The 11,012-nt window shown below is 41.5% G+C and overlaps 1 protein-coding gene across 1 annotated transcript; it reads right to left on the bottom strand.

Moving 5' to 3' along the window:
* Window positions 1-311: 311 nt before the first annotated feature.
* On the bottom strand, window positions 312-7,092 carry MTERF1 (mitochondrial transcription termination factor 1). Its single transcript, XM_007522508.3, has 2 exons — window positions 7,010-7,092; window positions 312-2,067 (listed from the first exon to the last, which is right to left on the bottom strand). The coding sequence occupies exon 2, from the start codon at window positions 2,034-2,036 to the stop codon at window positions 882-884; it is 1,155 nt and encodes a 384-aa protein (XP_007522570.1). The 5' UTR covers window positions 2,037-2,067; window positions 7,010-7,092; the 3' UTR covers window positions 312-881.
* Between the last annotated feature and the right edge of the window lie 3,920 nt (window positions 7,093-11,012).

Below are 11,012 nucleotides of genomic sequence, written 5' to 3'. Positions count from 1 at the left end.
ACCTATGAGAGGACACAGAACTATATTAATGACCCTGTCAATTTTTTAATATAAACAGAAACCATGAAAACCTTATTTTTTCTATTTTCTGTCTTTCTATATGTTGCTCTGCTGTGGCAGTCAGAAAGTATCATACAGCACCTTTCATCACTAGAGGAGAGGTAGCTGGGAAGACTACACTTAAGTGTATTGAACATGACTTTTTATGAAGTTTTAAAATAAAGTATCCAAAGGATTATTATCTATATGTGGCTAAGAAACTAAATCTCTCCATTTTAAAAGGTTCAGATCCAAAATAAAACACCACAACATAATGATTTATTTTGTTTTATTTTTTGCCACCAGGCTTTTGCTGGGGTTTCACACCTGTGCAATTTTACTGCTCACAGAAGTTACTTTTCTTCTTTCCAGACAGATGGAGATGGAGATGGAGATGGAGATGGAGATGGAGATGGAGACGGAGACGGAGCTAGAGAGAGACAGGAAAGGTGGTGGTGCATCTGGCTCAATGCACATCTTACAATGCGCAAGGAACCTGAGTTCAATCCCCTAGTCCCCATCTGCAGGGGGGAGGCTTTGCAAATGGTAAAGCAGTATTGCAGTTGTCTCTCTTTCTCCCTCCTCTTATCTCCTCTTCCCTCTTTATTTCTGGCCGTCTCTATCCAATAAATAAATAAAGATAATTTTTTTAAAAAAATTTTTTTAAGTAGAAGAGATTGAGACAGAGATAGAGTGGTAAAACAGCACCACTCTGGCACTTGTGAAGCTTTCCCTTTGTATGGAGTTCCCATATGGCGTTCAGCAGCTGAAACCTGGGTCCTTGTTGGAGTAAAATGTGTACTCTACTATGGTATCTATCTCCTCGAGGCCCCAAATAATGACTATTTTCTAGGTTCCTCAAACTGAATGTTTAACTTTTTCAATTTAGCATTATATCTTTTTTTACTCCAAGACAGAACAGCTATGTTTGATGTACTAAGGTCATAGCCAGCATCTACTAATTCTTTAATTCGACTTTTTAAAGTACTTATGCTTGAATCCAAAATCCGAGGATTTTCGATTATTTGTGAAACCGTAATTTTTCCTTCTATGAGGCAGTTTATTTTATCATTAAACTTGTTAGCTCCCAAGAAGATCACATCTGGATAGCTTAAAACAAACTTATGTATTTCTTCTTCAGTACACCCAAGGGAAAACAGTTTCTCTTTGATATTTGTGTAGTTTCTTTTGGTACAGCTATTGGAAAGGTCTAGGATTTCCGCGGCTGGACCACATAGCAGAACAAGCAGTTCCTCATTGCTCAATTTGAAAGTTGACTGTAAAAACTCAATGTTAGTCTTTACCCGTTTGGTGCTCTGAATTAGGATGAATGGGTTTTTTAAAATTATCTTCCTGAGAAAATCTGCAGGATCACTGTGACCTAGGGACAAACAAACTCCCTGCAAAAGTTCAACCATCTGTTTATTCAGATCAAGGCTATTGGAAAATGTACGTGGGGCACTGGTCAGCAATCGACAAAGACACTGACGGGAGAATCCAACTGAGTAGAAGAACTTTATATTATTCTCCAAGTTTAAGTTGTTATTGGACCGAAAAAAGGATTCAGGAGATCGTTCCAAAACATTTACAATTTCAAGGTCTGATGTCATAATCTTCCTCCACAGATTCCACCGATATGAAAGACTTTCAACTTCACGTGTTATGGCTCGTGGATATCTTGATATGATACTAGCAATCACTTCTTTGTTAGCGCCTTTAGACAGAAGGAACTCTCCTAGGTCCTGCTCATTTGTGCAAATTCTGTTGAAAACCCCAGGCTGTCGTTTCTTCGCCAAGTCAATATCTACTCCCATAGTAAGTAAATTATTCAGTAGTTCTTTATTCTTCAAAGGTTCACTGTCTGCATTATTACTTTTCACACCAAAATACCTAAATGAAACTAATTTGAAAAGAACTTCTGCTGAAAATTGGGACATCCAATATCGTGAACTCAAGAGAAAGTTACTTCTCATAAACAAAAAGTTTCTTGATGTCATAATGACCTGGTTATCCAAACCTTTTGGAATGCTGTGTAAAATAACATAGATAGTATTATATAAGCAGTTATGTTAAACAGCATTAAAAAAATCACATTTTGATCCTACAAGCATAATAAATATTTCCATAAGAAAAGCGTCTAAAGTTGCAGTTCTCATCATACTGTATTTATGATTTTTAACCACCACCTTCCTACTACCTAATCACTACTTCTGATTATCTGTGAACTAAGGACTGCTTTTCTTTCAAAGAAAAGCAGTATGGTACCTTCACTGTCCCAGAATTACTACTGCCTTCATCATGTTCTTTTTTATGTAGTCTTTCCTGCATTAGCTATTGAAAAATCAGTTGTCCCATTCTTTTTCATTTTAGTACCTTGGTTTCTAAACCTTTGGTTTGTTCCTACTGATAATTTCAATTCTGCCTTGACTTCCAATTCCCCAGATCTCTAGTCTTGCCCCAAAACAGACTTCTGTATCTCAGTTCTCACGCTATTATCAAGCTCTAAATCTAACCCTGTCTACTGTCATACTACCCAGAATATACCTAATCTCATCTGATCTAAATGTAAGTCTGAAAACCAACACTTCAGACTATCTAATTTTTACTGTAAACACATTTTTTCTAGAATCGTGGTACTCTATAAAACCAAGTTATCATGTCTTATTTTTACCTAATATAAACCTTTGGCCAATAGCACCTAACCCCAACTTCCCATCTCACTCAGCTACCCAGAACCACCAAACCAATCTTTATATTCAAAATTTTCTAACTGAAATACCTGATTTAGAAGAGAAAACACAAGTAGAACCTGAACTGGAATTGGCATACTGCACCAAAGTAAAAGACTCTGGGGTGGGTGGGTGGGGACAATACAGATCCAAGAAGGATGACAGAGGACCTAGTGGGAGTTGTACTGTTATATGGAAAACTGAGAAATGTTATGCATGTACAAACTATTGTATTTACTGTTAAATGTAAAACATTAATTCCCCAATAAGGAAATTTAAAAACAGAAATATCTGACTTACATACTCCACTACATTTAGAACTATGCCGAGATGAAATGCAAGCATTCAAGTTACTTTTATGGACACACTGCATCTGCTTCAAAATATATATAACTTCAAATGAGTGACTAAAACCTCAGTAATGCATTTTTCTGATCATTTAGAAATACAGCATGAGATAGATGAACTTATACATGGCTGTGGTCTTATTTCCCTACTAACACAAACATCTTTATAGGAAATATTTTGGAAAGAAAGCACCAGTAAAGTATTCCATTGTTCAATTTATCAAATGATTTCTGTTCTTTAGTCCTCTGAGATCTCAATCATACATCCCATACTTTTTTAGAGTGCAGCTTCTCTTCTCCAAGCTTTGTAGCTATGGCAAATGTTATTCTTGATTTCTTACAGTGGGTTCTTATCACTTAAAGAAAACATTTCCCTTTTCCTCTCTCCTAATTAAGTACACAATATAAAACAGAGATAGATGGTTTCAACTCACCATAAATATCTCTGGTTCTGAGACAGTATTTTGAAGATAAATTCAGAAAAGCTTCTGTGTCTATCCAATTAATTACTCCAATTTAACAAGAATCTGGGTCATCCCTATATGTTGAGAATATTCAGGGAGCTCACAAATTTTACAGATACTCAAAGAGTTAGAAAAAGAATCCAAAACTACAAAACCTACTAACAATCAAGCCAGTACAGGATATCACAAAGTAAACAACCAAAGCAACTTCAGACTTCCCTACACTCTAAGTTCACTATTCTCCTCTTCTATAGAGCATTATACTATAATTTTATAGTCCTCCAAAAATGTATGAGATTAAAAACTCCAACATATCTTTCTGTCCAGAGAAGGTTCTACATCATAAAATTCAACAATCTCTTTGCTTTTAAATATGTTCAAAGGGTGACCTCTACTGGATAATAGAAAGAAACACTACTAGTAGATAAAATTAATACTTCGGAAAGGGAATGAGATGATCCAGAAAGATACAAGAAAACAAAACACCAGGTGGGGGTAGATAGCATAATAGTTATGCAAAGAGACTTTTGTGCCTGAGGCTTCAAAGTCTCAGGTTCAAAGATTCAGTCCCCCCCCCACCACCACCATAAACCAGAGCTGAGCAGTGCTCTGGTAAAAAAAAAAAAAGAAGAAGAAGAAGAAAGAAAGAAAGTAAAAATACAGTGGTCCAGGAGGTGGCGGAGTGATAAAAGTTTTGGACTCTAAAGTATGAGGTCCCGAGTTCAGTCCCCGGCAGCACATGTGCCAGAGTGATGTTTGGTTCTTTCTCTCTCCTTCTACCTTTTTCATAGACAAATAAATAAAATCTAGAAAGAAAGAAAGAAAGAAAGAAAGAAAGAAAGAAAGAAAGAAAGAAAGAAAGAAAGAAAGAAAGGAAGGAAGGAAGGAAGGAAGGAAGGAAAAGAAAAGAAAAGAAAAGAAAAGAAAAGAAAAGAAAAGAAAAGAAAAGAAAAGAAAAGAAAAGAAAAGAAAAAAGAAAAGAAAGAAAGGAAGGATCGATCCAGTTAGTATTTGTCTCGGTCCTTTATTTTTTTTTCCCACTTGGTTTTATTTTTTGACTTATTTTAATGAGAGAGAGCTACAGAGAAAGAGAGAGACAAACCAGAGCACTGCTAAGCTCTGGCTTGAGGTGGTGCTGGGGATTTGAACCTGGGACCTCAGAGCCTCAGGCATGAGAGTCTTTTACATAACCATTATGCTATCTATGCTAGTCCTGAAATTTCTACTTAAAAAAACACATACATATAGTCCCTCTCTCCACCATCACAGATCACTTCCATCAGGAACATCATCATAAACCCTTTTGTGGGACTCTCCAGGATCTTGCCCTCACTGTAGAGCAGCAAGGTGGGGACTTCCCCACTTTCCAAAGGTCAACCTATGCTGCCACTTGAGGAAGACTGGTCCTAAAATGAGTGCAGCCTAGAATGTTCCTAGCTGTGATCACCCACTGTGAGCTCAGACTGACAAAGATGCAGAGGCTACACAGGCTCCATTGCTAAATAGGAGTTTATATGAACCCTAGATGAGATTGAGGGGGTTTACAGTTAATGATATTTATATACTTTCCTCATATTTGGATTAGTGCTACTCTCTGTACTAATCCAGCTTTCTAGGCCTATTCTCAACTCAGACATCTTCCCAGACAATATTTTTAGTCCACCTGTATATTAACTATTGGGCTCAGGCAAAAATTACTAAAGGCCTGGGTCCCTTATAACATACCTAAAACAGACTTCCAAGCTTCTTCCCACACGAAGACTCCTAGTTTCATTTGCTCTATTCCTGCCGTTGGGTTTCTGTTTATTAAGTAATTGACCATCTTTCAGTCACCAAGTTGCAGACACTACCATGACACCATCCTGACCTCCCTGGACAAACCTCACCAATGTGTCCTGGAACCTCACCTCTCTAGAGCCCTATCCCACAAGGGAAAGACAGAAATAGGCAGGAGGTATGGATTAACCTGCCAATGTCCATGTCTAGCAAAGAAGCAATTACAGAAGCCAGACATGGGATTAAAAAATAGGGAACCTTCCAATGGAGGAGATGGAACACAGAACTCTGGTGGTAGGAACTATATGGAATTGTATCTGTTATCTTACAATTTTGTTAATCATTATTAAATCACAAATGAGTTTTTAAAAAGGGGGGGCCAGTCCCCAGGAGTCACAAAAAGGGGGGCAGTGTCAGGTGGTGGCACCTTACAATGCACATGCTTCACATTCAAGTCCCTGGTCCTCCACATGTAGGTGGTAGCTTCATGAATTGCAAACCAACACTGCAGTTTTCTTTCTCCCTCTTTCTCGCTCTCTCCCTCCCTCCCTCTCTCCTTCTCCCTTCCTCTCTCTCTCCTCCTCCCTCTTCATTTCCCCCTTCCCTCTCAATTTCTCCCTGCCTCTACCCAACATAAAATATTTTTTAAAGTAATAAAGTCCCACCTGCAGGTGGGAAACTTCACAAACAGTGAAGCAGTGATACAGCTGTCTTTCTCTCTCCCTACCTTCCCCTTTCTTAGCATTTCTCTTGTCTCTATCAAATAAATAGCTAAATAAACATGCATTTTTAAGAAGAGAGAATAAATTAAAACGTTGGCAAAACAGCTTGTCTGGAAAGTGCATTTGTTCAGACATGCACATGATTCCGGTTTGAGCTCAGTCTCCTTCACAATCGAGGAAGCTTCAGCACCATAGTTTTGTTCCCTCTCTGTCTTTGAAAAAGTTGGACCAGAACTCCCACACCTATGGACATCTAATCTTTGATAAGAGGGCCCAAAGTATTAAATGGAAGGAGGCTCTCTTCAGTAAATGGTGCTGGAAAAACTGGGTTGAAACATTCAGAAGAATGAAATTGAACCACCTTATCTCACCAGAAACAAAAATCAACTCCAAATGGAACAATATATTCCTCTGCTCATTTGTCTTGGGAAGAGAATTTCCCTCCTCCAGAAAAGTTGAAAAACAGTTGACTCTAGAAATGACCAAGAACAAAGTAAAATATTGTCAGGACTTCAGAATTCAGGACTACAGATTCCAGCTGTCCTGTATACTAGGCATGTCTCTAAGAGAAGACACCAGCAGTATAAGCTTTAGTACACTGGGGAAAGGTAGCTGAATAAAAAGTATGCTTTGTAAAACCGGGGCGAAATGCTGCACATAGCCTGTGTGACTTAAAATCACAACTTAAAAGGTAAACATTATCCCTAATATGACAAAATCGGAAAAAGAGCCAAACTCTCTGACTCGTATCTCTTGGCTAGTTGAAGCGTGGGGTTCAAGCCCAGGTTCTTAACTCAAACTCATGCTAACCCCACGTTTCAAGTCATAAATTATTCCCAACCCTCTTCTTTACCTTCAAAGATAATTCTTACAAGAATGCGTAATGCCAGAGAGGCTTCAAAAAAAGAAAAGTTAAAGAGGGCAAGAGTTACCGAATTCAAACCCAGCGTAGCTATATTAACTTGGCTTCTGGAAACGCCGGCGGCGGAAGCGACGGGCAAAGTGGATAAGACTAACTTCCGGGCAGGAGTTGGGCGCAGAAGTGACGTAGCAGGTCCGACGCCTCCTTGGAGGTTTTGTCGCGTGAAACCTGAAGCGAGGAGCCCGGCAGGGGGCAGTCGCAGACCATCTTATGCCGGCCATCTACCAGGCGGATTTGGAGAGGCAGAGGCAGTGGAGATTTTTCCCTACAAAAGGGTTGTCATTGGGATGCGCGCCAGCTAGAAGCACACAGTATTTTATTTGTGAATTTTGCAACCGGCGAGATTAACTATTCATATTGCTAAAGTGATGTTGATAGACACCTTATTGTTTGGTGCAGGAAAATGTGTGTGACCAGAGCTTTCAACAGTTTCAAATTATTTTTTAATTTTTATTAGTGATTTAATATTGGTTAACAAAATTATAAGATACTGGGGTTGTAATTTCATAACGTTCCCACCACCAGAGTTCTGTGTCCCCATTCCCTCCACTGGAAACTACAGTAGTTCTCCCAAGGTCACAAATAATGGCTGACTTTATATAAGTATACCTTTATCTATGTATGTATGATTTGCTCATTTTTGCCCCCTGGACCTGCCTTCATTTCCTAAGTAACAGCTTTCAGTAAATATTTTCTATAAAATCAAGATTTCTGGTGGCCACTGCTTCAGGTCCTGGTGGAACTGGGGTTCAGAGCCCTCTAGTTATCTTCCCCTATGGGTTGCCTCTCTGAGAGTATAAATCAAAGTTCTTTTGGGAGTGCAGAAGGCAGAATGTCTGGCTTCTGTAATTGCTTCTCTACTGGACATGGACTTTGGCAAGTCAGTCCATATCCCCAGCCTGTTTCTATCTTTCCCTAGTAGGGTAGGGCTTTAGAGAGATGAGGTTCCAGGACACACTGGTGAAGTCCTCTGCCCAGGGAAGTCTTATGGAATCATGACAGCTTTCAAGCTGTTGGTCCTGCTCTTCGAGTCCTCCAACTTAATGTTGAGGGGCTGTCCTTTTCCAAACGCATTCTTATTGGTCAATTGGTGATACAGCATCAGGCAGATGTTATCTGCCTACAAGAAACACATATAGCAGTCAATGAAGCTGCTCGATTCACCATCAGTGGATTCGATTTAATATGCTATAATCTCCATCCTAAACACGGCCGAGCCATCTACGCCAAATCGTGTCTTGCGGACATTTACCATACAGCCTCTTCGACCTTCTACGACTCCATTACTATTGGAACTATTCAGCTCGTCAATGTATATAAGCCTCCCAGTGCCTCATGGGATAATGAGATCCTGCCTAGCCCGAATCACCCAGCTGTTTACGTTGGAGACTTTAATAGTCATCACCAAGACTGGGGATTTTCCTCCACTCGTGCTGACGGCTCTATCTTAGCCAACTGGGCTTCAGCGAATGACCTCTCCCTATTATACGATCCCAAACAGCCAGGCTCTTTTCACAGTGCTAGATGGAATAAAGACTCCTCACCCAACCTGTGCTGGATTAGCACAGTCAACGGCCAAGCCTTTCCCGCTACGAGACAAGTTCTCAAGACCTTCCCGCACAGTCATCACCGCCCAGCTATCATCCACATTGGTCTCCAGCTCCCATTGATTCTGTGCTCGGAGAAACTAAGATGGAACTTTCAGAAAGCAAACTGGCATCTGTTCAGTGATCTTACCAACAAATCTATTCCTGCAATTCCAATTAACTCTATCCCCTCTGAAGATTCCTACGGGCGCTTCCGCCAAGCCATCTTCAAAGCAGCTTCCCAAGCCATTCCTCGTGGGAGACGTGCTAACTATATCTTGATGCTGAATGCGAGCAACTACTAAAGCAGTATGATGAGTCAGGTGACCCAGATGTGGCTGACCATCTCATTGCCTCCCTGGATGCAGCATGCCAAGCCTGCTGGCAACAATTCACGAAAAGTCTGAACTTCACCCACTCAAGTAGGAAGGCCTGGAAGCTTCTTCACAGACTGGGTGCCGGTAGCCAACCCCCTCCCGTCTCCCATCCTCCTGTATCTCCAAACTCAGTGGCCAGTCACCTAACTCAAGTTGGACGTGCTGAGATCGACCCAGTCTGGAAAAGAGAAATTTCCCATGAGTGGTCATCCCACTTCCGGTTATCTTGTCCATCTCCAAAACTCTCTCCCTTTACACTGTCTGAAAGTGGAAGACACTTTGAAGAGGGTTAAACTGGGAACAGCTGCTGGCTATGATAACATCACCCCAGAACTCATTCTTAACTTGAGCCCCACGGCAAAGAAGTGGCTCACTTCATTCCTGTCCCACATCTTGGAATCTGAGTCTATGCCCAAAGTTTGGCGTCGTGTGAAGATTATAGCGGTTTTGAAACCAAAGAAAGACCCAACACTGGCCGCCAGCTATAGACCAATTTCTCTCCTCTCCATGTGTTACAAACTCCTTGAGAGGCTGCTTCTGTCACGTATTTCTCATCTTACAGAGAAATTCCTGTCACCCGCCCAAGCTGGTTTCCGCCCAGGAAGATCTACCTGCGAACACGCCCTGGCCCTCTCAACTTACATTGAAAATGGATTCCAGAAGAATTTAAAGACAGGTGCTGTCTTTGTTGATCTCACAGCAGCCTATGACATGGTTTGGCACTGTGGTCTCCTAGTCAAGATCTCAAGATGCCTGCCTCCATGGGTGGCCAACACTATATCGTTTCTTCTCCAAAACAGAAGATTCCGGGTGCATCTGGGTGACAAGTCTAGCAGATGGAGACTTGTCTCAGGTGGCCTCCCCCAGGGCTCTGTTCTGGCTCCTACGCTATTTCATATTTACATCAATGACCTCCCAGAAACTTCTTCAAGGAAGTTCATCTACTCCAATGACATCTGCTGTGCAACTCAGGCATCCAAGTTCGACATCCTCGAGGAAACACTCACGAAAGACATGTCTCTGATATCTGATTACTGTAAAAAATGGCGACTAATCCCTAGCACTGCAAAAGCGGTATCATCTGTTTTCCATCTACACCATGCCTCGGCCTCATGTGAGCTTAATGTGCAGCTCGGCGATACGAGAATCCGGCATGAAGCCCAGCCAGTCTATCTTGGCATTACTCTCGATCGCACTCTGTCATTTCACGAACATCTCATAAAAACTGCAGCAAAGGTGGGCGCGAGGAATAACATCATTGCAAGACTGGCCAGCTCCTCATGAGGCGCGAGCGCTTCCACACTACGATCATCATCTCTGGCATTATGCTATTCCACTGCAGAATACTGTGCCCCAGTATGGTTCCATAGCCCCCATGTCCACTTGGTCGATTCCAAATTATATTCCTCCATGAGGATAATTTCTGGAACCATCCGTTCCACCCCGGTTCCATGGCTGCCAGTTCTTAGCAACATCGCCCCGCCAAATATTCGTTGGGATGCGGCATCATCTAAGTTCATTTCCCACGTCTACGCTGGACCGGACCTGCCAATATACGCGGATATCTTCGCCCACCCTGTCCAACACTTGATGTCTCCTCACCCAATCTGGTCTCCTATGCCTACACTGAACTTCTCTGTTCCAGTCTCTTGGAAATAGAGTTGGCAGTCAGCTGAGGTAAAGAACAAACACCTCATCACAGACCCCTGCAAGCGTCAACCTGGCTTTGACCTAGCACGTTATGATTGGGCCCTCCTCAATCACTATTGAACAGGCCATGGCCGGTGCACCGCTATGTTCCATCGCTGGGGATCCAGAGACGACCCGAACTGCCCCTGCAGCTACAGACAGACTATGACCCACATAGTCAACGACTGCCACCTCTCCAGATTCAAAGGAGGTCTCGAAACTTTACATCAGGCTCAACCTGACGCTGTTGACTGGCTACGGAAGAAGGGCAAACGCTAGAAGAAGAATGGAATCATGATAGTGTCTGCATCTTGCTGGCTGAAAGGCAGTAAGATATAAAGCAGTACATAATGATTAATAA

This window comes from Erinaceus europaeus, chromosome 8, assembly GCF_950295315.1.
Source record: "Erinaceus europaeus chromosome 8, mEriEur2.1, whole genome shotgun sequence".
NCBI lineage: Eukaryota > Metazoa > Chordata > Mammalia > Eulipotyphla > Erinaceidae > Erinaceus > Erinaceus europaeus.
This window is presented reverse-complemented; position numbering and strand designations above follow the sequence as displayed.